The 26,913-nt window shown below is 36.2% G+C and overlaps 1 protein-coding gene across 1 annotated transcript in view; it reads left to right on the top strand.

Annotated features, from left to right (window-relative positions):
• The window catches only part of Grid1 (glutamate ionotropic receptor delta type subunit 1), a 745,266-nt gene that overhangs the window by 625,575 nt on the left and 92,778 nt on the right, over positions 1–26,913 (top strand). Inside the window, exons 11-12 of the mRNA XM_047551889.1 lie at positions 1,163–1,487; positions 2,676–2,814. Of these exons, the coding sequence (XP_047407845.1) occupies positions 1,163–1,487; positions 2,676–2,814 (464 nt within the window). The remainder of the gene's footprint in view (positions 1–1,162; positions 1,488–2,675; positions 2,815–26,913) is intronic.

The following is a 26,913-nucleotide window of genomic DNA, read 5'->3' as shown; positions in this document are numbered from 1 at the left end:
TTTCCTAATCCTAAAAGAGATTGCTGGATTTGGGGTTTGGAATAAGAAAGGCAAGAACCAGATGTACTCTGACATAGTTACCTCCAATGTTTTTCCCCCTTCTAGATTGTTGGTGGATTTCAGTTCAGGATCTCTGTATATCTGCCCCCTAGCCCATATGTTAAACCTTATAAAAATCCTCATGTGCATTTCTTTGATTTGAGCATGTAGATTGGATCAGTGGTCATAACTGGTCTTTCTAAAACACACCTGCTTCTACTGATGCCAAGATTAGGATGCTAACTATGACGATTGTGCCTTTTAGGGCTTGTGCACTCAAAGTGGGATTCTAGGCCCCTTTGTCACCTGCTATTCATTCATGTAGTCATGGATCCCTAACTTCCAACAAAACTGGACAGCTTTTTGTGTAGTCTAGTCCCATCTTAATGCAGACTTGTCTATTTTGAATATGAAGCCTGTTTTGGAAAGCAAGTCTTAGAAGATAATTTTCAAGCCACAGTATGACATGCTCAGAGATACCCTTCATAACATGACTTTAGTAAGGATCAGCCCTTGGGTCTGTGGGCCTTGAGTTAAGGGTGGTGGGAGATGGACATGTGTACTTGACACCTCTGGTGTAGAGTTTGTATACAAAAGAGTCAGCAACTGATAAATTAGTGACATTCGACATGGGGGTACAACTCACCATTTAAGAGAGATTAGTGTGGAATAATGGGGTTTGGAGAGGTTTGATGGGAAATGGGGTGCGCATATGGCATTACTGTATAGGGAGCATGCAAATAAGGCTAAAAGAAGATAGAGAGGTCTCTGGGAAGTGAAAGGAGAGAGAAGTGAATAAAAGTGATCAAGTTTGCTAAGGGGAATAATAAGAAAGTGAAGAAATGACTACTCATAGAAGAATGAGGATGCTTTCTTGGACTCTATTCTGCAGAAAAACTTTCCAGGAATGTTTGGGTCTAGGAGAGAAATTTGTGAGGAGAAGGAGGTAATCGACCATGCGGTGTTGGAATTTCTGTACAATCTCCAAAGTCCCAGGGTGTCAGCTCTCAAATCCACTGTCCCTGAACAGAACCACTTCAAGGACAGAGGATGGACCTTAATGTAGGGTGGAACCCAGCAGTGAGCTCAGGATTGCCCTCTGATGAGCTGTTTTGCCTTTCAGAGAGCAGATGTGGCCATCTCCGCCATTACCATCACACCGGAGAGGGAGAGTGTTGTGGACTTCAGCAAGCGGTACATGGACTACTCAGTGGGGATTCTGATTAAGAAGCCTGAGGAGAAAATCAGCATCTTTTCCCTTTTTGCACCATTTGATTTTGCGGTGTGGGCCTGCATTGCAGCCGCCATTCCTGTGGTTGGTGTGCTGATATTTGTGTTGAACCGGATACAGGCTGTGAGGGCTCAGAATGCTACCCAGCCTAGACCTTCTGCTTCTGCCACCCTGCACAGTGCCATCTGGATTGTCTACGGAGCCTTTGTCCAGCAAGGTACCTTCTTGGCTTCCTGATGTCTGAATAACCCCAGGGGCCTGGAAGAACTTATCCATTGGGAAAGTGTTCAGATGCATTTCAACAGTCATTTTAAATGCAATCTTATTTAATCTCTAGGACAGTGCTAATACCTCACTGCACCCAATTCCTCTAAGTAATATCAGATAGAAATTAAATGAAATGACAAGAAGGAACTCAACTTCAAATCCTGATTCTCCACTTTAGATAAAATTAACTTTGGAGTTCTGCTTTGCACTTTTCCCCCCCTCCCACATTAGATTGATTGCTATGCACATGAGGCTGTCAAATGAAATTCTGAAGCTTGCTTAAGTTTGAAGCCTTAATGGAAAAAAAAAATCACAGTTTTGTTGCAATCATTTAAGCAGTACTCCAGCCATTCTTGATACGAAGTCTCCGATCTTTGAGAGGTCTAGATAGCACTTCTATCCAGCAGCGAGTTATAGGATTTTGCAATTTCGACTGGAAACGACAAATTGCAAAGTTCTTAATGTAAGTCTTGGCCCTGTTTGCACCATGGCAAAAGCTTTGCAAGGTTATATAAGGAGAATAGGCAGGGAGAAGCTTTCTTCTGCTACCACCTAAGGGACCAAAGAGAAATAATTGGCCTCAAAGAGGCAGCTTCTTACTGAAAGTTACATGCAATGATTTCTGAGAATCATAGAAAAAAATCTTCTAGTGAGGGCTGAATATTAATAAAAGTGATATGGTATATCTCATTTCTCTGGTTTAAAAGAAAGCTGGGAACCCTCCAGGTTGGAAGTAATTCTATATTTACAAAATTCCTGAAGTCTGCTCTATGTGAATTTGAAATTGCAAAGGAACCTCACATCAGGTCTCAGCCCTAGAAATGCTTTCCACTGTGAGGCAGAATCTTCTAACTGGAAGATTTTGATGTTCAGAATTCTATCCTTGTTGTTTTGACAAACTTCCCATCAATAGAGGCCAATCCTAACTTTTCTGTCTTTTGTGGTCCTCTGTCCCTTTCCAAGATTGGTGGCTTTAGGATCCTTTCTTAAAAGGAAATGCCCAGCTGGCAGTCACTCCCCTGATCCCCAGAGCATCATCAGTACCAGTCTGTGTCCCTGGTCACAGGGGGGAGCCTCTCCCTGGATATGGGAGTCAGCATGGAAGCACTGGCCAATCCACTCTGCCTGCCTCCTGCAGGTGGGGAATCTTCTGTGAACTCCATGGCCATGCGCATTGTGATGGGCAGCTGGTGGCTCTTCACCCTCATCGTGTGCTCCTCCTACACAGCCAATCTTGCTGCCTTTCTCACAGTGTCCAGGATGGATAATCCTATAAGGTAAGTCTCTTCCTCCTCAGTCTGGGAACATCAGCTCTGAAATGCTTTAAAAGGATATAATGTTATTGAGGGTAGCCTTGTATCATGGAAAGAATCTGGATGTAGAGAAGGACTCAGCTTCCAGAACTGCAATTGGATGATCAGAATATTTAGTGCATGAGAAGAGTCTTACACTTTATTTCCTGCACAGTTACATAAATGTATAAAATCAGGAAATAATATTGGTCTGAACATTTAAACACTGCTTATAAAACTAATAAATCAAACATTAAAATTATCAAATTAAATTCCCTCAGACATTGATTGCAAACTCATTTAATCAAAAATTTTACCAACATTTAGTTAAAATTAATTAAAATCACAAGTCAAATATATTTTTCAAATCTTCAAGCATCTTAAATTAGAACACATATTTTTGCTTACATTCATGAAATTATTATTCAAATTGGCTACTTTTTTCCCTTCATTTTTACAAAATGTTAAAATTATGACATTAGAGAATGAATTCAATATAGCGAAATAACTCTTTGAAATGCCTTTATTTTATGATCAGATTCCCAAATATTGTGTTAATTACAAAAGAACTTGGACAAAGTGAATGTGCATTGGATATGTGGTTGCCAAATGACTATAGGAAATGACCTATTCTGCATCTCACTGGTACAGCATTGGCTTCAATACCACCTCTCCCTTGAGTCCTGGTTATGGTTTGCAGAGTTCCTGCCTTTTGTAGCATCTCCCTGAATCCATCATATGTGATATAGTGCTAACCTTGCTGTCATCACACTGGTTCATTTGATGGGCAGCTTTATCAAGTCATCCTTACTCCCTGACTTCTATGACTCCCAACTGCCTATTTAAAAGATTTCAAGTTCCTTGATTAGGATTCAATATTCAATATGATATTATCTGATATCTTTATTAAATGGACATTTTTACTGAGATAATTATATATTCACAAGCCATCATAAGAAGTAACCCAGAGAGGTCTTCTAGGAGCTTTTACCCAGGTTTCCCCAATATAGCATTTTGCAAAACTCTGTATCATTTATATTACATTATATATGATATTACATATATTATATATCATATTATAACCATATATATGATATTACATATATTACATACATATATGATATTACATATATTATATATCACACTGTATATTTGACTTATTCAGATTTTGCTTTACTTATACTCTGTGTGTGTGTGTGCATGCGTGTATGCACACACAATTGGTTCTGTGTGAATTTGTGTGTCCACTACCACAGTAAAGACACTGAAGAGTTCCATTGCTCTGAGGAAACACACTTCCTTCATATTTCCTCCTTTCCCACAGGGTCCCTAACCCCTGGCAACCACTAATCTTCCTCCATTTCTAGAACCTCATCATTTCACATATGTTATATAAATGGAATTATACCTTTCAGCTGTGGCTTTTTCACTCAGCCTAGTTCCTTAGAGATTCATCCTGGTTGTTGTGTATATTCACAGTTCATTGCTTTTTATTGATGAGTAGTATCCCATGTACCACAGCTTGTTAAACTATTTACCCGCTGAAAGACATCTGGTTGTTTCCAGTTTTGGACAATTATGAATAAAGCTGATATGAGCATTTGTGTGCAGGTTTTTGTGCAAACATGTTTTCACTTACATGCGCTAAATACCCAAGAGCACAATTGCTAGGTTGTATGCTAATTGATGAGTTTTATAAGAAACTACAAAGCTGCTTTCCAGACTGATTTACTATTTTACATTTCTGCTAGTGATGTGGTCATTATCCTGTTTCTCTGCATCTTTGCCAGCATTTGGTATTGTCACTATTTTTCATTTTACCATTTTGATAGGTACGGAGTGATAGCTCATTTTGTTTTTAATTTGCTTTTCTGACTAATGATGTTGAATACCTTTTCACTTGCTCATTTGCTTCAGTGAAATAGGTTTTTGTATTTTTCCATTTTCGGATTGAATTGTTTGATGATTACTGTTGAATTTTAAAAGTTTTTTTAATATATATTTTTGATAGTAGCTCGTTTCCAGATTTGTGGCTTGAAGGTATTTTCTCCCACTCTGTAGCATGCCTTTTCAACTTAACAGGGTTTTTCACAGGAAGAAAAGGCTTTAATTTCAATGAGATTCTATTTAGAAATTTATTCTTTATAAATCATGGTTTTGGTGTCAAGTCTTTGACCGAGACCCTGAAGATCTACTGTTCCCACCACCTAAAAATGTTTGTTACATTTTTCATGTCAGTACACATTCAATTTTGAATTAATTTTTGTTTGAAGACTGAGGTTTAGGTGGAAGTTTTTGTTTGCTTATGAATACCAAATCCTCCAACACCATTTGTTGAAAAGGCTATCCTAATGTAGAAACTAAGGCTCTCTTCACGGGGCGATCCAAGATGGCGGCCTAGAGGGAGACTGCACCCCCAGTCGCTCCAGAACCCAGGAGTTAAGAAGGGGAGGCATTGAGAGACTCGGACTGAAATAGAGCCATGGGTGAGTCTGCCCACTGGGTAAAGCTCGGCCCGGGTGGCAGGCCCAGATAGAGGTGGCTTATCGGAGCCGGGCAGGGCAGCTAGAGTCTTCCACAGGCAGTCCTGCGCACTCTGGCGGTGGGCCCGCCCACACAGCCAGCTTCTCCAGGTTCCCGGAGCGGGCCCACTAGTGAGAGCCTTTCTGACCAGAACAAGCTCCAAGTCCTGGAGCCAGCGCAGCACAGCGTACTCTGGCACACAAGCAGCTTCAGGGACCAGGATAGGGCAGCCAGAGACCTCCCCAAGTAGCCTGGACCCCTGCGGTGGGAGGTGCCTTTCAAGGTTAGCTTCTCAGACCAGACCGCCCAGTGAGAGGCTTTCTACATAGAACCAGCCACAAGCCCCCGAACCAACGGAGAGCTTCGATCCGCAAGCAGCCTCTGGGATCAGGGCAGGGCAGCCAGAGACCTCTTCAGGCGGCTCTGCCCACTCCGGCCTCAGGCTCTCTTCACGGGGCGATCCAAGATGGCGGCCTAGAGGGTGACTGCACCCCAGTCGCTCCAGAACCCAGGAGTTAAGAAGGGGAGGCATTGAGAGACTCGGACTGAAATAGAGCCACAGGTGAGTCTGCCCACTGGGTAAAGCTCAGCCCGGGTGGCAGGCCCAGATAGAGGTGGCTTATCGGAGCCGGGCAGGGCAGCTAGAGTCTTCCCAAGGTAGCCTTCCACACTCCGGCAGTGGGCTACTCCCACAAGGCCAGCTGCACGGTGCAGGCCCACAGTGAGAGCCTTTCCGCACAGAGCCAGTTCCAAACCGTGGAACCAGTAGGGGGCTAGGGGCAGTTTTCTTCGGATGCGCTGCATTATCAGATTCCTCCAAGACATCAGGCTACTGAAGGCTGGGAGGTGATACACTGGAAATCTACCGGGACACTATAAGCCAATAGCGGAAAACTGCAATATCTCAGGGTCCCACTGACAGCTGACCAATATGAGAAAACAAGGGAAGAAAATGTCCCAAACAAACCTAGATACTACATCAATAAAACCCAATGACAGCACAGCTTCTTCACCCAATGAAGAAATGTCAGAAAGGGAGTTCAGAATGTACATAATTAAAACGATCAGGGAAGCTAATGAGGAGATGAAAGAGCAAATGCAGGCATTAAATGATCGCACCAATCAACAGTTAAAAGACCAAATACGGGAAGCAAGAGATCATTTCAATAAAGAGTTAGAGATACTGAAAAAAAAAAACAAACTGAAATACTTGAAATGAAGGAAACAATAAACCAAGTCAAAAACTCCATAGAAAGCATAACCAATAGGATACAACAGCTGGAAGACAGAACCTCAGACATTGAAGACAAATTATTTAATCTTGAAAGCAAAGTTGGCCAAACAGAAAAGATGGTAAGAAATCATGAACAGAATCTACAAGAATTATGGGATATCATGAAAAGGCCAAATTTGAGAATTATTGGGATTGAGGAAGGCTTAGAGAAACAAACCAAAGGAATGAACAATCTATTCAATGAAATAATAACAGAAAATTTCCCAAATCTGAAGAATGAAATGGAAAACCAAGTACAAGAGGCTTATAGAACGCCAAACATACAAAATTACAACAGACCCACACCAAGGCACATTATTATGAAAATACCTAACATACAAAATAAAGACAGAATTTTAAAGGCCGCGAGAGAAAAGAATCAAATTACATTCAGAGGGAAACCAATAAGAATATCAGCAGATTTTTCAATCCAGACCCTAAAAGCTAGAAGGGCCTGGAACAACATATACCAAGCCCTGAAAGAAAACGGATGCCAACCAAGAATCTTATACCCAGCAAAACTTACCTTCAAATTTGACGATGAAATAAGATCCTTCCATGATAAACAAAAGCTAAAGGAATTTACAAAAAGAAAGCCAGCATTACAGAACATTCCATGAGGAAGAGATGAAAAACAACGATGCAAATCAGCAACAGGAGGCGCTAGCCTAAAGGAATAGCCAAATAAAGGAGAAACCAAATCATGTCAAAAACAAATATGAGTCAATTGACTGGGAATACAAATCATATCACAATAATAACCCTGAATGTTAATGGCCTGAATTCATCAATCAAAAGACACAGACTGGCAGATTGGATTAAAAAGAAAAATCCAACAATATGCTGCCTGCAAGAGACTCATCTCATAGAAAGAGACACCATAGACTAAAGGTGAAAGGATGGGGAAAAACATACCATGCACACGGACACAGCAAAAAAGCTGGAGTATCCATCCTCATTTCAGATAATGTGGACTTCAAACCAAAACTAGTCAGAAGGGATAAAGAAGGACATTACATGCTGCTTAAGGGAAGCATAAATCAGCAAGACATAACAATCATAAATATCTATGCCCCGAACATTGGCTCATCCACGTACGTCAAACAAATCCTTCTCAATTCCAGAAATCAAATAGACCACAACACAATAATACTAGGCGATTTTAACACACCTCTCTCACCACTGGATAGATCGTCCAAACAAAAATTGAATAAAGAAACTATAGATCTCAACAACACAATCAACAATTTAGACTTAACAGACATATATAGAATATACCATCCAACAAAGAACGAATACTTTCTTCTCAGCAGCACATGGATCCTTCTCTAAAATAGACCATATTTTATGCCACAAAGCTACTGTTAGCAAATACAAGAAGATAGAGATACTACCTTGTACTCTATCAGATAATAATGGATTGAAATTAGAAATAAATGACAGAATAAAAAACAGAAACTTCTCCAATACCTGGAGATTAAATAATACACTATTATATGATGAATGGATAACAGAAGACATCAGGAGGGAAATAAAAAATTCTTAGAAGTAAACGAGAACAAAGACACATCATATCAAAATCTCTGGGACACTATGAAAGCAGTACTTAGAGGAAGATTTATTTCAAGGGGCGCATTCAAAAAAAGAAGTAGAAATCAACAAATAAACGACTTAACACTACAGCTCAAAGCGCTAGAAAAAGAAGAGCAGACCAATACCAAAAGTAGTAGAAGACAGGAAATAGTTAAAATCAGAGCCGAAATCAATGAAATCGAAACAAAAGAAACAATTGGAAAAATTAACAAAATAAATAGTTGGTTCTTTGAAAAACTAAATAAAATTGATAAACCCTTAGCCACACTAACAAAGAGAAAGAGGGAGAAAACTCAAATTACTAAAATTCGGAATGAACAAGGAAACATCACAACAGACACGAGTGAAATACAAAACATAATTAGAAGCTATTTCGAAAATCTATACTCCAACGAAACAGAAAACCTCGAAGACATCAACAAATTTCTAGAGACATATGAATTACCTAAACTGAACGAGGAGGACATACACAACTTAAATAAACCAATTTCAAGCAATGAAATAGAAGAGGTCATCAAAAGCCTACCAACAAAGAAAAGTCCAGGACCAGATGGGTTCTCAGCCGAGTTCTACAAACCTTTAAAGAAGAGCTCATTCCAATACTCCACAAACTATTCCATGAAATAGAAGAGGAGGGAACCCTCCCAGACTCGTTCTATGAAGCCAATATCACCCTGATACCTAAACCAGACAGAGACACATCAAGGAAAGAAAATTTCAGACCAATATCCTTAATGAACATCGACGCAAAAATTCTCAACAAAATTTTAGCAAATCGCATACAAATATATATTAAAAAGATAGTGCACCACGATCAAGTGGGTTTTATCCCAGGGATGCAAGGTTGGTTCAACATTCGGAAATCAATAAATGTCATTCACCATGTCAACAGACTTAAAGTTAAGAATCACATGATTATTTCAATAGATGCAGAAAAAGAATTTGATAAAATACAGCATCCCTTCATGCTCAAAACACTAGAAAAAATTGGGGTAGTGGGAACATTCCTTAACATTATAATGGCAATCTACGCTAAGCCCATGGGTAATATCATTCTTAATGGTGAAAAACTGAAAGCGTTCCCCCTAAAAACTGGAACAAGGCAGGGATGCCCTCTTTCACCGCTTCTATTCAACATCGTCCTTGAGACTCTAGCCAGAGCAATCAGACAAACCAAAGAAATTAAAGGGATATGAATAGGAAAAGAAGAACTCAAACTATCCCTGTTTGCTGATGACATGATTATATATTTAGAGAAACCTAATGTAGAAACTATGAAATAATTACTACAAAGAAGCTAAGAAACATATCATTACCTTACTTGCTTACCATTGAGCGTGTGTATGTGTGCGTGTGTGGAGAGTCAGGGTTCTCTAGAGGAACAGAATCAACAGGATGTATGATTGTAAAAAGGAGATTTATTAGATTGGCTTACACGACCAGAAGCTGGTTAGTCCACAATGGCCATCTGCAGGCTAGAAATCTGGAGGAACCAGTAGCTGTGTAGTCCAAGAGGCTGAAGCCTCAGAACAACAGGGATCAATGATACTACTACTCCAGTATAAGACTGAAATGAAACTTCTGGAAATTCCCTGGAGAATCACTGGCAGAGTCTGCTTTGGAAGAGTGAAGGGGCAAGGGTCTGATACCCTCAGGCAATAGTAGCAGCAATGGAGAACCCTTTCAAGAAGAATGGAGCTTGCATCTTCTGCTGCTTCCTTATTCTTCCAGCTTTTATTCCATTCAAACTTCCAATCTGTTGGACAGTACTGCCCACACTTAAGGAGGTTCTTCACTTCAGTTCCCTATTGTACATGCCAAGCATTCCTAGATATACCTTCACTGACATACCCAGAGGCCTCTTAATCTTAGGCATCGTTTAATCTAATCAATTTGACAATTCAAATGAACCATTACAGAACCTTTAAGGTCTACTGTCTTAGCAAATCTCAAGTATAAAATACAGTATTATTAGCTAGAGTCATAGTCACCATGCCATGTATTAGATCTCCAGAACTTATTCATCCTACCTAAAGAATAGTCTGTGCCTATTCCACTTTCTGCCCTAGTTGCTAGCAATCACCATTTTACTCTCTGCTTCTATGAATTCAATTCTTAGATGCCACTCGTAAGTGAGATCATGCAGTATGTCTTTCTATGCCTGGTTCATTCGACTTAGCATAATGTCCTCTATGCTCATCCATGTTCCTGCAAATGACAAGATTTTACACACACACACATCCTTCTTTCATATGTTATAGATAACCACATATATATGTTAATGTGATTACATATATATCACATTTTCTTTATCCATTCCTTCATTGGTAGAAACTTATTTTGGTTCCATATCTTGGCCATTGTGAATAATGTTTCACCTAACCTGGAGTGCAAATATCTCTTCAAATATTAATCTTCAAAATATTGACTTAGTTTCCTTTGTATGTGTGCTAAGAAATGGGATAATTAAAACATACAGTAGTTCTATGTACTCATGAGAAATCTATGTACTGTTTTGCAAGACTATACTCATTTACATTCTCACCAATAGTGTACACATTCCTTTTTCTATATCCTAGACATCATTTGTATCTTGTTTTCTTCATAAGAGCCATTCTAATAGGTATGAGATGATAGATCATTGTGGTTTTGATTTGTATTTATCTGATGACTAGTAATGTTGAACACATTTTTGTATACCTGTTGGCCATTTATGTGTTTTGAGAAATGTCTATTCAGGTCTTTTGTCCAATTTTAATCAAGTTATTTGTTTTTCTGCTATTGAATTGTTAGTTATGTATCATGGATAGTAATGCATTATCAGGTGTATGGTTTTTAATATTTTCTCCTTTTACAAAAGTTGTTTATTCACTCTGTAGACTGCTGTGTGGAAGATTTTTAGTTTGATGCAAAATTTTTTTTGTCTATTTTTGCTTTTGTTATCTATACTTTTGGGATCATATCCAAACAAACTCATTGCCCAGACCAACATCAAAAAACTTATCCTTCATATTTTCCTTTGGAAGGTTAACAGTTTTAGGTCTATGGATAAATTTTGTATTCATTTTGATTTAATTTTACATATGGTGTGAGATGAGAGTATTTTCTTTATTTTGCATACGGATATCCAGTTTTTCCAATGCCTTTTGCTGAAGATCATTTGCCCCATTGTATGTTTTTGGCAACTCAGTAGAAGAACAATTGATTGTAACTGCATAGGTTTATTTCCGAGCTATTTTCTTCCATTGGTCTGTCTCTAAGTATGTTTTTATGCCTGTAGTATACTCTTTAGATTACAGTAGTTTTTGGATTACTGATTCAATCTCCTTATTCTCTATTGGTTTATTCCAATTTTCTGTTTCTTCATCTTTCAGTCTTACTAGGCCGCATTTTTCTAGGAATTTAACCATTTATTCTTGGTTATCCATGTTTTTGGTATATAATTGTTCTCAGTCAACTCCTATGACCCTTGTACTTCTGTGGTATCAGTTATCTCCACTTTCAATTATTTTATCTATTTGAGTTTTATTTTTTCATAGTATAGCTAAAGGATTGTTAATTTTATCTTTTGAAAAAGTTCATTTTTAGTCTCATTGATCTTTTCTATTGTCTTCCTAGTCTCTATTTCATTTATTTCTCTCCTGATCTTTATTTTCTTCTTTCTGATACATTGCAACTGACTTTGTTCTTTTTTTTTTCTTTTCCAATTCTTTAAGTTGAAGAGTTAGGATTTTACTAGCAATCTTTCTTTGTTCTTGATACGGGTTAGCACTATTCTGTCTTAGAACTGTTATTATTGCTGCATTCCACAATTTTTGTTACATTGTGCTTCCATTTTCATTTGTCTCAAGATATTTTTAAAAAGTATTTCTTTGGATTTCATCTTTGGCCCACTGGCTGTTCAGGAATATGGTGTTTAATTCTGTTCTTACATTTGCTCTGAGCATTCTAATTCGCCTCAACTTAGTTTATAACAGTCTCTTCTGGATTGATACAAACTTTGATTTAATGGCACATAAAACTGGGCTCCTTTATTTCTGTTTCACCCACATCACTTCAGTTCTTGTTTGAAACTGTTGGATGAAACACTATTTTATTATGTTTCCTTTTTCTTTTTGTTCATATACATATGTGTTTATTTTTTTTTTCCCCTGTGTTCATCTTGAGACCTGGGTATTTGATTTCCTCCTCCATTCCTCCCAGTGGATCCTACTGTCTGAGATTACCCTACAGTCAGTCAGTTAATTGTGCAGTTTAAAAGGTAGGCTGTCAGGGTCCAAACTTTTTGTTGTTGTCGTTGTTGTTGTTTTTCTTGTCAGTTGAGAAGCAATTAATCACCTCATGTCTCATTTCACAGAGTATTTAGAATTCTGTTCCAGAATATACAGACATCTTAAGCACACAGTATAGCACACAATACATGGTGCACCTAATCAAACCACTTACTGATTTTTAAGTGAATCTTTCAGTTTTGATTTCATTAGTTTTTCATCTTTCATCCATCATCATGATTTTCATTTCTTTTGAATCTTTTGCATCCTTTATGTAATTTATTTTTATGTGGTGCTGAGGATTGAACCCAGTGCTTCACACATGTTAGGCGAGGGCTCTACCACTGAGTCATAACCTGGTCCTTGCTCAGTACTGTTTTAACTTCTATTCCTTTTAATAGTTAACATACCAGAAATTGACTTGTCTGTGTGCATTGGAGTCCAGCTTTTATTTCTATCAGATTTTGCTTTATGTCCTTTTATAACTCACAACTTCAATAAGATTCTACTCTTTATCAGTATGGGGTTGTCATTTTCAAATTAACATTATGTAAATCAAATCCTACTTTACTGAAAACTGATATGAGTCCTTTTGATTATTATTTTTATGTGTTTACTTGAAAAACATTTGCCATATTTGAATCACTATGCTTTAGATATTTCTCTTATATTCAGTATGCTTTTGGCTTTGGATCCAATCTTATTAATCCTCTCTTATAAAGGAGAATGTTTAACCACTAGTGGTTATAATATAAATGTATTTGATCTTCTATCATTTAACTTGTGCATTTTAAACTGTTTTCATGGAATTTAATATTCTGTTACCGTTATTATTGGATGACTCTCCCCAACCTCCTTGAAGTCAAATATTTTCTTTTAGCCTTCAATGACATTTTTTGGGCTTAAAAAAATATGCACCTCTAAATCTCTTTCAGAATCAATAGTGAAACCATGTACTCCTCTCTCTCCTTATTTAAGATGATGCCAGTGTAACTTTTTGTCCCCTGTTTTCCACTCATTTAATAATTTTTGTTGATATAATTTTACATTCAGTTTAATGTATTGTTCTTTCCTTTAGTTTCTTTTGAAAATTACTTATGGCATCTGTAAGGCACCTACATTTGACATTTATACTCTTGTTTTATCCCACCCAAATTTATAGTTATTATTTGGACTGAATTCTACCTTCCAGTGATTTTAGTGCTTGTTGAATGCTTAACACTATGATTTAGACATTCAGTGCATTTATTTATTTTGATTATTTTTGATAAGCTGGAGTCACTTTTTGAGCAATATATCTAACCAGAGCAATATTATTTCTAAGTTTATCCGAGAATCTTTTTCTGTTGCCTTTACACATGAATTAAATTTAGCTGGGTATAGTATTCTTGTGTCACAACTTTTCCTCTTACTATTCTGTAGAATTTGCTACTTTGCCTCCTTTCCATGGGTAAGACTGTAGAGAAGCAAGGGCTCACCATTTCCTTCTTCTCTCTTTTCTCCTTCCTCCCTTCCCTGTCATATTACTCTCCTTTCATCTTCCATTTCCTCCTCTCTCTTCTCTTCTCCTTCCTGTTCTCCTCTACCTCCCTTCTCCCCCTTCTTTTTTCTTCTTCCTGTTTCTCTTCCTCACTGTCATTCCTTCCTTCTCTCTCTTCTCCTCTGCCCTCCCCTCTTTCCCTTTTTCCTCCCTCTCTTTACCTCCCTCATTCTCGCTCCTTACTTTTTCTTCTTATGTCTCACTTCTGCCCTCCCTGCTTTCCTCCTTCTTTCTCCTCCTCTTTTTATTCTTCCTCCACTTCCAGTTTTCCCTCCTCACCCTTCTCCTCTTCCTTCTCATCTACTTTTCCCTTATCCTGCTTCCTTTCTCCTCTTCCTTTGCTTCTTCCTCTTCTTTCTTCCCCTCTCTTGTGCTTTCTCTTTTGTAATTTAAAATTTTCTACCAATATTTGTTAAAGTCTATGTGCCATTAATTATGTTTAGAATTCCGCGAGCCCTTTTTATATACAAAAAGAAACTTGTGTTTTGGTTCAATAATTTTCTTATCTAGTAAATATTTTTCAGATTGTTTCTATCCCATTTACCCTTATCTTGTTTCCAGGAACATTAACTCTTCACAAGAGTTCTCCACATCTATTGCACTCTCTTTGATAGCTTTCAATTTATCTTCCTGTTCTTTTTTTCATTCTGGGGGAGTTTCTCAGTTTGTCTTATGTGTTTCTGATTAGATTGTCTCTAGTCTTCATATGCCTCCCAGCAATGTTAATGACTAGATGAATTCTACTTATGTATTTAAATTTCCCCCTTGTTCTTTCTCAGTCTCACTCTTCTAGCATCTTTTTTTTCCTCAATCACATTTTGTGGATTTTGTTTTTTAATTTTTGCTATAAAGAGTCTTCACTATAGTGGATATACCTTTCAGGAAAAATAAATGTTTCTAAGATTTTATATTTTCTCTAGCTTATGTTTTTCTAATGATTTTTTCTTCCGAATCTTAAATGCAATTTATTCCAGAAATCTCTCAAAGTGACTAATAATGGGTAGCATTTTTTTCTCATTCATGATACATGATTCCCTGTAGGTAAAACATTTCTTGGTCATTTCAGTTGGTATCTAGAAGGAAGAATGACAGATATTTGTTCTTTCTTTGTCAACATCTTTCTTATTAATCCAAGGAATCTTTAACCTTTAAACTTTCAAACTAATATATAATCTCAGTGATAATTATGTTATAACTTATCTATATTCATAGTTCATAATGACTGCCCTGGTATTTTGAATTTATAAATTCCTTAGAAGGCACAGAAAATCCTTGAATCCAAGAGAGAATGAAATCGCCTGAAGGACAAGGATGTACTTAACAATTACTTTAAGCAAATTTTACCTTTTCATTTGGAATGAATATGAGGCTCACTCAAGGAGGAGAGAGCATATCTCACTTTTGACTCACTCAAAAACTCTTTGAAATTTACTTTCATCTTCATAACAATTACTGATAGATATTCACCTGTTACCATGATGACAGCAGTCATTTGAAAAAGTTGGTGTTTGCAGATTATTGGACACCACAGGCAACTTACCTCTTTTCTTTTTTTCTTCCTTTTCTTTTTGTGTGTTAAGGTTTGAACTCAGGGGCACTCTACCAATGAGCTATATCCCCAACCCCTTTTATTTTTAATTTTGAGACAGGGTCTCATTAAGTTGCCTGGGCCAGTCTTGAACTTGCAATTTTCCTGCCTCTGTCTCCTGAGGTCCTGGGATTACAGGTATGTATCACCATGTCCAGTTCTGGCACCTTCTTTCATCAATGGCTGCATTTAGAAAACACTGTGGCTAAAAATCCTTTATGAGTAGCACTCTCTCCTCAGAGGGATCACATTTATCCAGAGGATGTTGGAAAGCAGTGGTATTGTCGCATGACTCAGAGACCAAACACTGCATTTGTCATGAGCATAGACCCTGGAACTTGATTGCCTGGATCCAAATCCTCTCTTTCCCTCTTACTAGCTGTGTGATCTTATAAAAATCACTTAACTTCTCTTTCCTTATCTATCCAACTGGCTAGATGACATTAGTCACCTGATCTTTCTGATACTTTGTTTCTATCCGGGCAACTCAGGGAGACTGATGTTAATGGCAATGTAGGACATTTGTTCATTTGCTCATTGAGTTTGAAAACATCAGATTTGTAAATTAAAATAATCAAATGCTTCTTACAGGTAAATCCTTATGCTCAGATAAGGAGAGATAGGCAATCTGTAAACAGTTTTTTCTCATACCCACAAATCCATATGACTTTAGAGGGGAAAATAAGAAGACTGAATTCAAGGTAAATTTCCTTCCATTCATCTTGATGTAAAGATACAATCTTTTTGCACTGAACTTGCTGTAAACTTTTGATTTTAAATGTAACATTATTTGCAGACATCTTGTGATGAGCTGTAAATCTAGATGGCCTTGGGTTTGGTAATGACTTCTTTAACACAGCAGCAGAAGCGTGACATATAAAAGAACGCTTTGATAAAGTTGGAATTCATGAAATTTTCAAACTTTTGTGAAGATGCTTAAGGGAATAAGAAGACCAGTCACAGACTTGGAGAAAGTCTGTGGAAAATACATATAAAATGAATGACCACTACCCCAAATACACACACACACACACAAAAAAAAAACTCTTAAAACTCAACAATAAGTAAAACAACCCATTTAAACATGAGGCAAAGATCTAGACAGATACCTCACCAAAGAAGATATTCAAATGGCAAGCAAGCATATGAAAATATGCTCAGCATTATATGCCATTGGAGAACTGCAAACTTAAACAATAATGGGATACCACAACACACTTAATAGAATGGTCACAACTCAAAGCACCGACAATACCAAATGCTGGGGAGGATGTGAAGCAACAGTAATGCTTATTCATTGCTTATGATCTAGACCCTGTAGGAGACAGTTGGGCAGTTTCTTACAAAACTAAACAAATTCTTCCTGAATAATAGAGCAATCACATTCTTTGGTATTCACCTAAGTTATTTGAAAACATATAACAACAGGAAACATGCATGTGGATCTTTACTGTAACTTGATTAATAATTTTCCAAACATGGAAACAACTAAGATGTTCTTCAACAGATAAACGGACAAATAACCATGATGCATTCAATGATAAAATATTATTCGGCACTTAAGAGAAAGAAGCTCTCAAGACTTGAAGAGACACAGAGAAAACTTAAATGCACATTGATGATTTTTGCTTTTTCATGAAAGTCTTATGATAAGAAGAAATATGTATAGATTTTCTTTTTAATATTTTTATTACTGCATTATATTTATGCATAATAGCAGTTCATTTTGACATAATCATGCATGCATGGCATATAATTTGCTTCACTTTCATTCCTAGCACTTTCTCTTTTCTTTCACTCATACCTTCCCATGTTCCCCTTCCTATACTCTACTAGTCTTTATTTATTTATTTATTTTTAATTAGTGATTTATATATATGGTGAAATTCACTGTCATATATTCATATATGTGAATAGCATAATTTGGTCAAATTCGTTCCACCATTCCTTCCTTCTCTTGTCCCTTCTCCCTTCCCTGTCTCCTCTTCCTTTACTTCACTGATCTTCCTTGTATCTCCATAGGTTTTTCCCTCCTTTGCCCTTATTTTGGTCTAGCTTCCACTTATTTGATTTTTTAAATTTTTTACTTGTCTTTTTAGCTCTGCATGACAGTAGAATGTAGTTTGACATATTTTAAGTACATGGAATATAACCTTCAATTCTTGTGGTTGTACATGATATGGAGTTACTCAGGTCATGTCTTCATAGATGAACATAGGAAAGTTATGTCCACTTCATTCTACTGTCTTTCCTATTCCCATTCCCCTTCCCTTCATTCCCCTTTGTCTAATCCAATGAATTTCTGTCCCCTCTCCCCTTATGGTGTGTTAGCACCCAGAACATTCAGCCTTTGGTTTTTTGGGTTTGACTTATTTCACTTAGTGTGATGTTCTTCAGTTCTATCCACTTACTGGAAAATGCCATAATTTCATTTTTTATGGCAGAGTAATATTGCATTATGTATATATACTACATTTTCTTATCTGTCCATCCATTGAAGGACATGTAGGTTGGTTCCATGGCTTAGCTATTGTGAATTGAACTGCTATAAACATTGATGTGGCTCTGTCACTTTAGTATGCTGATTTTAAGTCCTTTAGGTATATCCTAAGGAGTGGGATAACTGAGTCAAATGGTAATTCCTTTTCACATTTTCTGAGGAATCTCCATACTGCTTTCCAGAGTGGTTGCACTAATTTACAGTCCCATCAGGAATGTATAAGTGAACCTTTTTCCACATATCCTCATCAACATTTATTGTTACTTGTATTCTTGATAATTGCCATTCTGATTGGAGCGAGATGACATCTTAGTGTAGTCTTAATTCTCATCTCTCTAACTGCTGTAGATGTTGAACATTTTTTCTTATATTTGTTGACTGATTGTATTTCTTTTTCTGTGAAGTGTCTGCTCCAGTTCCTTTGCCCCTTTATTGATTGGGTTATTTGTTTTTTTGGTGTGAAGTCCTATGAGTTCTTTATATATCCTGGAGATTAATGTTCTGTCTGAGGTACAGGTGGCAAATATTTTTCTTCCATTCTATAGGCTCTCTGTTCTTGTTCTTGATTGTTTCCTTTGCTGTGAAGAAGCCTTTTAGTTTGAATCTATCCCAATTATTGATTCTTGATTTTACTTCTTACACTTTCAGAGTCTCATTGAGGAATTTGGTTTCTAAGCCTAATGATGGAGATTTGGGCCTGCTTTTTCTTCTAGTAGGGGAAGAGTCTCTAGTCTAATGTGTAGGTCCTTAATCCACTTTGAGTTGAGTTTTGTGCAGGGTGAGAGCGGTTTAATTTCGTTATGCTACATATGAATTTCCAGTTTTCCCAGAACCATTGGTTGAAGAGGCTATCTTTTCTTCAATGTATGTTTATGACACCTTTGTCTAATATGAGATGACTGTATTTATGTGGGTTTGTCTCTGTGTTTTCTATTCTGTACCATTGGTCTTCATGTCTGTTTTGTTACCAACACCATGACATTTTTGTTATTATAATTCTGTAGTATAATTTAAGGTCTGATATTGTGATGCCTCTTCACTTTTCTTGGTGAGGATTTCTTTGGCTATTATGGACCTATTATTTGCCCAAATGAATTTCATGACTGCTTTTTCTAGTTCTATGAAGAACACCATTGGTAACTTCCACTTATGAGAGAAAATATTTGACCCTTGACTTTTTGAGTCTGGCTTATTTCACTTAGCATGATGGGTTTTAGTAACACCTATGTCAAGGTTTTAAAAGATATTTATGTGGATTAAGTGGGGAATAATGTGAACTGGGCAGGGCTATATGGATGTATTTCTCCTTGGAGATTGAATTTAAAGGTTGATCACACGTGAATCATTGTCATTTTGGATGTGAGGATTCTGCTTTTTAAATTAACCTATGTATAAGCATGCTAACCAGTGGTCATAAGTAATTGGATATGATCTGAATTTAAGCTCGTGTTTTGGTAGCACAGTGTTTTAAATTTTCAAATTTGAATGTCTTAAGGTGGGGTGGTTGCACTACCTAGCTTGCCCCTGTTTCCACCACCCTCTCCTTTACTCCTGTTGACTTCACACTTTCACATACCTGTCACATGCCATCAGGCATTCAGGTTTGTAACCACTTACACAGAAGATGTGGAGTACTCTGCAAGGTAGTAAGTACCATAAATCATTGCTACTCAAAGTGGGGCACATAGACCAGCATCACTTAGATATGAAGTGGGATCTCTGGCCTCATCTCAGATCTCCTAAGTCAGAATTTGTATGTAAATAGATCTTCAAGTAATTTAATTTGTAATTAACTTGGAAATCCATGCTTCCATTTATTTTTTTTAAAAGTGATTTATGAACTTACAAAAGCTTGACCTGATTGGCTACATCTTGCAAAAAGTATTTTAACAGAACATCAGTTCCTGCCTTTGGGGCACCACAAATGGAAAAGGAAGGTGGTGCATATTAATGATACTCATGAAAAGATATTGTGGGAATTTCTCTGCACACCATGATGGAGAAACAGGTATGAGACTAGACCTTCTATCATTAACAATTATAAAACAAGAAAAATATGCTATATAGAAGCTTTTTAAGTATAAAGGCACAGATTAAGTGCAAAGTGAAAAATATATCATGCAAATTGGAAGCATAAGAAAAGTTTATAAAGTAGATTTTATACCATACAGAAGCATTACAAGAGAAAACAAAGGACATTGCATAATGATAAAAGGAATAATTTTTACCAGAAAGACAACATATATATATATATACATACATATATATATATATATGTATATGTATATATATATATATATATATGCATACATATATATATATATGTATGTATATATATATATATGGAAACTTTGTGTGGTAAAATCTGACAAATCTAATGGGATCTAATGGGAGTTTTTTTTTTTCTAAATAGAAAAATACAAAGCAGTCAAATTTTAACCTCATTCTCTTAGAAACTGTCATAACAGGTAAACCAAAACCCATTAAGGCTATAGAAGATCTAAACAATACCATCAACTAACTTGACATAGTTGACAGTTATGGAACACTTCACCAAAAAATTGCAAAATGCACATTTTTTCAACTGTGCAAAAAATATTTACTAAGAAAGACCATTTGTTGAGTCATGGAGTTAAATTTCAATAAATTTCAAGAGAGTGAAATTTAACAGTGTGTTCTTTCATAACAATTAAATTAGAAAACAATAAAAATAATCTAGAAAATCTAGTGACATTTAAATAGAACAATTCTAAATAATCCATGCGTCAAAGGAAAAAGGACAAAAGAAATTCTTAAAATATTTTTAACTGAATAATGAAAACACAGAAAATCAAAACTTGTGGAATATAGCCACAATAGAACTTGAAGATAAATTTATAGCTTTAAATATCTATATTAGAATCAAAAGGTATCTTTTCGTTTAAGTTCAAGATTTTTAGTTTCTCTCTTAAGAAGAGAAAAAGACAACAAAAAAAGAACAAGCTTAACTAAATGTGATTTTGAAGAAAGAAAAAAAATATGTGTAATAACATAAAAAATTAGAAAAACTAAAAGTTGGTTGTTTTGTAAGTTTAATAAAATTGATAAATCCCAAATAAGACTAATCAAGAAAAAGAGATGAGAGAAAACTGAAGTTACCAATATCAGGAATGAATGTGGGAATTTCCTTATGTGTTCTTTAGATAATAAGAGAATATATAAGATAATGTTATGAACAACTTTATGCCAATAATTTAGCACCTTAGACAAGATGGAAAATTTCCTCTTCAAACACACTTTGAAGGCAAACACATATGAAATTCCAAACCAGATGGCCTCACTGTTGAACATATCCTACAAAGAAGTGATACTAATAAATTCTTCCAGAAAATAGAGCAGAAAATAATTTTTAAAAATCCATTTAATGAAACTTACATAAGCTTGATACCAAAAGCAGAAAGAGAATAAGAAAAGAAAATTATGAGACCAATATCTTTTATGAACTTAGATTCAAAAATCCTCATTAAAATATTAACAGGTTGAATCCAGTACTATATATCAAAGCTATCTATTTATGACAAATAAACTTGTTTTCACATTTGAGAAAAATGTACATAAACAAAATGAAGAAAAATCACATGATCATCTCAGTTGATGCAGAAAAGTATATGACAAAATCATTATCCATTCATGATTAATATTAAATGAAAATGAATGAAATGAAGCCTCCCCAACTCAAGAAAGGGACTCAGCAGAGAACTGACTACTAATGAATACTTCATGATTAAATCTTGACTGCTTTTCTCCCAAGGTCAAAAACAGCATGGCAGAAGAGATTCTTACCTTAGCAACAAGCAGTGAAAGAAATAAATCAGCATACAGATTTGAAAGGAAATAAAAATGTCTTTCATGGGGCATGGTAGTCTTTGTAGAAAATCCCAACCATGTAATAAAATTAAATCTAACAAAAAGTTTTCATATGTTGCAGGAAACAATGTTACTATATAAAAAACAAACTTTCTGTATATATTTGTGACTAACAACTGGAAAACAAAATAAACACTCAACAGTTTAATAATAGAGTCAAAAGCATATAATTTTCAGAAATACATTTTCTAAGGATATGTAAGAATTATACCCAGAAAACTATAAAACATTCTAAGAGAAATTAAGGAAAATCTAAAAAAATGGAGAGGTGTCTAGTATTCATAGATTAGAAGATTCAGTGTTGTTGAGATGATGTATCTTCATAACTGAGTCATAGATTCAATGCAATTGCCATCAAATCTCCAACAAATTTAAAAAAGAATAGAAATGACAAGATTAATATAAACTTATGTGTAAATTTGTTCAAATTTATGTACAAATATACCACAATGAAATCCACTATTCTGTATAATGAATGTGCACCAAAAAAATCTTTACATAAACACAAATGATTAAGAATGATGAAAAGATGTTGTTTTAAATGAAAACAGAGCCCTGTCTGAATTCAAGCCTCTGTAATTCAGTGGGGGGCATTCTGCACACTCTCTGTCCTGCTTTATCTGGTCTCATCTTCCAGTAGCCTTTCTTCTTTGCTTCTGTCTTCTCCCTAAACATCACAGGCAGTTTCCTGGTTTGTGGCCTTCACATCAGCTCATCTATGTTTTCAGAATATTCTTCTCTCTTCCCTTTACCTTGCCAACTCTGACTCATCCTCCAGTCTCTGCTCAAATGTCTCCTCCAAGTGCCCTTCAATTTAAATAATCTCTCTTTCTTTTTCTCTTGCATAGATCCCTAGGACTTTTCTTTCTAACAGTAATTACATTGTGCAACTACATATTTATGCATTTGCATTAGTTTAGTATGCACCCATACCTCTAGATAATAAATTCCATGGATCCAAGGACTGAGTTGGTTTTCCTTAGTATACCTGATGCTTAACACAGTGTCTGACACTGTATACACCCAACATGTGTGTTAATTGGATGAATTAATCACGGAAGAAAGACTTGTTCTTTTATGTCTATAGAATTAAGAACTTAAGCATATTTCAAGATAGTGTTTAACTTAGGGAGAAAGAGGTCTTTTCTTGGATTCATATTTGTCTGAATTTGAATAAACAGCTTTTGGGTGAAATGGATTGCACATCCCTGAGGTATGTCTGCAATAGATGGGGAATCATGAATATTTCTCTTTTTCCCCCCAAGGTACATTGGTCCATTTTTGTCAAATAGAGGGTAATCCCTGCAACAATTCCTATTTATCACAACCAAATTCAGAGGTTATTTCATACATGTGCTTTGCTTAGTTTCATTTTTATTGATGGATTATAATAAAACATAAGAGTTGGATTCATTATGCCACATTTGTGTATGCACATAATATAATTTGCTCAATTTCACCACCCCTTTTCCTTCCCTTTCCCTTCCCTCCTTCCTCTCCCAGATTCACTTGCTCTATTCTACTGATACCCTTTTCTATTATTATCATCATCATCATTATTATTTAATGCATTATAATTATATATGAAAGCAAAATTCATTGAGGGATATGGACACAGCATAATTTGGGAGATTTCATTCCCCAGTATAATAAACACTGAAGTCATGTGTTCTGTGCTCCCTATTCCTTGGGTCTTGCTTCATTTAAAGCTCTGCATGAAAGGACAACATGGCTTGGATTTTTGTTTGCTTGTTTGTTTGTGGGTTTTATCTTTCTATTTATTTTTAGCTTAAGGACAAATATTTATATCAGGACACATCAGTGTCCTGCTGGGCAGTATTGACAAGACACCTTTTTCTAAAGGTCACATTGGGAGTTTTCCACATCTACTGTTTTTTTTTTTATCCTTTTCATTCTTCTTGTTGCTCCTGTATTAATAGATCCATTGGCATTGTGAGAAATGCAGTCTGCAGTGTATGTATTATTTCACATTTGAATAGTGAGATTCATTATGTGAAAACATCCAGATTTTACAGCCTTGATAAGCCATCCATATGTACAACCTGGCTGTAGAATTTGTATTCCTGTTCAGACTTATGAATGCACAATATATTAGTAAGAATTACATAGTTTAGCATGATATTCTCCAATTTCATCCATTTGCCTGGAAAAAAAGAAAGAAAGAGAGAGAGAGAGAGAGAGAGAGAGAGAGAGAGAGAGAGAGAGAGAGAGAGAGAGAGAGAGAAGAAAGAAAGAAAGAAAGAAAGAAAGAAAGAAAGGAAGGAAGGAAGGAAGGAAGGAAGGAAGGAAGAAAGGAATAAAGGAAGGGAGGAAGGGAGGAAGAATTACATAGTTTAGGAAAGTTAGGTTCCTGAGGACCAAGCAGGTATATAGCTCTCAGGAGAGGGGCATGCCCACTTCTCTTATGTCACATCCATATCTTCAGCATGTCAAAGGAACATCAAGGCCATTGATTCCAGTCTCTGACACAGAGGCTGAGTTCCTAAGGAAGTAGAGAGACAAAACTTCCCCATCCTTCATTTGTAAACTATGTTAAAGATGACAAACCTCCTTTATGACTGAACTGGACATGTATAAGGTGCTGAAAAATCCCAACTGGTGTTTTTCCCAGTTCTCCTTTTTTGAAAAAAATTAATGGACTCTCCTGGAACAGTTTTAGGTTTACATAGAAACTGATTGGAAAGTACACAGATGCCATGTGTTTTCTTTTTTTATTTAATTTTTTGATTTGTTCTAATTAGTTATCCATGACAGAAGAATGTATTTATGCATTTTGGTAAATCATACATAAATGGGGTATAATTTCTCATTTTTATGATTGTACATATTGTAGGATCATATCAGTCATGCAGTCATATATATACATGAGGTAATAATGTCTGTTTCACTCTACTATCCTTCCTACCCCCATACCCCTTCCCCTCCCTTCACTTTCCTCTACCTAAACTAAAGTAACTCTATTCTTCCCTAGTGCCCCCCACCCCTATTGTGAATTAGCATTCGCATATCAGAGAAAACGTTGATCTTTTGGGTTTCATTTATTTTGCTTAGCATGATATTCTCCAACTTCATCCATTTACCAGCAAATGCCATAATTTAATTCTTCTTTAAAGCTGAGTAATATTCCATTTCTTTATCCATTTATCTGTTGAAGGACACCTAGGTTGGTTCCTTAACAGACCCATAAAGTGCAAGAAGTTAAATCAAGAATCAATAAATGGAATGGATTCAAACTAAAAAGCTTCTTCTCAGCAAAAGAAATAATCAATAATGTGAATAAAGACCCTATATATTGGGAGAAAATCTTTGCCACATGCACCTCAGATAAATCATTAATCTCTAGGATATATAAAGAACTCAAAAAACTTAACACTGAAAAAAGAAATAACCCAATCAATAGATGGGCTAAGGAACTGAGCAGACACTTCACAGAAGATACGCAATTAGTCAACAAATGTATGAAAAAATGTTCAGTGTCTCTAGCAATTAGAGAAATGCAAATCAAAGACTAAGATTTCATCTCACTCCAATCAGAATGGCAATTATCAAGAATTCAAGCAGAAATAAATGTTGGCAAGAATGTGGGAGGAAAGTTACACTCATACATTGCTGGTGGGATTGCAAATTGGTACAACCATTATGGAAAGCAGTGTGGAGATTCCTCAAAAAACTTGGAATGGAGCCACCATTTGATCCAGCTATCCCACTCCTTGTTTTATACCCAAAGGACTTAAAATCACCATATTACAGTGATTCAGCCACATCAATGTTTATAGATGCCATGCATTTTCTTTTCCCTTTCCCCGACTTTTCCCTCTTCTAAATACTTAGTGTAGTACATTTGTTAATATCTTAGTGTAATTACATTTGTAGTACTTTTTTTTTTTTTTTTTTTTTTTTACAATCGTGGGACCAACCCTTTCTCTATATTGCCCATAGAAAAATCTTGGTAAAATAAACTTTTGTCAAGTCAGTTTCTGCTTGTAAGTCTTTCTGGACTCCCCATAAGATTCATGTTAAAGGGGAACTTCCTGGATATAGCATTTTCCCTTGATCTTGGGTGCATTTCCAGCCTTCCCTTTGCAACAAACTGCGTGTGCTGTGCTGCCTCAAATTGCTAAGCCTTGGTGATTATCTGTCTGTATTTCCTGTTCTTGGCCAGTTCAAGACTTAGAAATTTCCAGGATGAAGAATGTATACTTTTTGGTCTGGTTGGATTTTCCTCGCCTTATTTTTCTTAGGACATCTATATAGAACTTCTTAAATTGAATTTTAGCCATCTATTTGTTCTCTTTGTGTTTCTCTCATTAACTTAATGAGTTGAATTATTACTGTTCACCTGTAAGTTCTCTCTTTCATTAGACATGATTCCTTTGAGAATAGAAATTATGTCATGTTCATATTAGAGTTCTCCACGCCAAGCAAAGGGCTTGATGCTTAGCTATCACTTAGTAGGGGTGGAGTATATACATGAATGGGTGCACGAGGGAGTTGAGAGACTCAGTTCACCCAGAGTTAAAAGATAATTAAATAGTAATAAAAACAGGCTTTGAAAGCTAAGAGGAGAAAGAGTGGGTATAGAGAGAAAGTAGGGGCTCCTGGTGAAATCAGGAACAATGGCTGCTGCTGAGAATGAGCTACCTCACTGAGCTGGTACAGTGTGATGGGAAGTACTGAGAAGGATGCTTCAAGTCTAGTATGTGACTTAAAGAGAGACTACCCAGTGTGCAATGTGACCCTGGTCCAGAATCTCAAGAAGTGGGAATGGGTAGCCTAGGCAAGCTGGTCACTGCTTTTTGTGTTCAGTGGCTGCAGGAACATACATCCTCTAACAGATCCAGGTAATTTTGGTATTCAGTGACTGTCTTC

This window comes from Sciurus carolinensis, chromosome 5, assembly GCF_902686445.1.
Source record: "Sciurus carolinensis chromosome 5, mSciCar1.2, whole genome shotgun sequence".
In the NCBI taxonomy this organism is placed as follows: domain Eukaryota; kingdom Metazoa; phylum Chordata; class Mammalia; order Rodentia; family Sciuridae; genus Sciurus; species Sciurus carolinensis.
The sequence above is the reverse complement of the archived record's forward strand: the minus strand, read 5'-3'. Positions and strand labels throughout refer to the sequence as shown.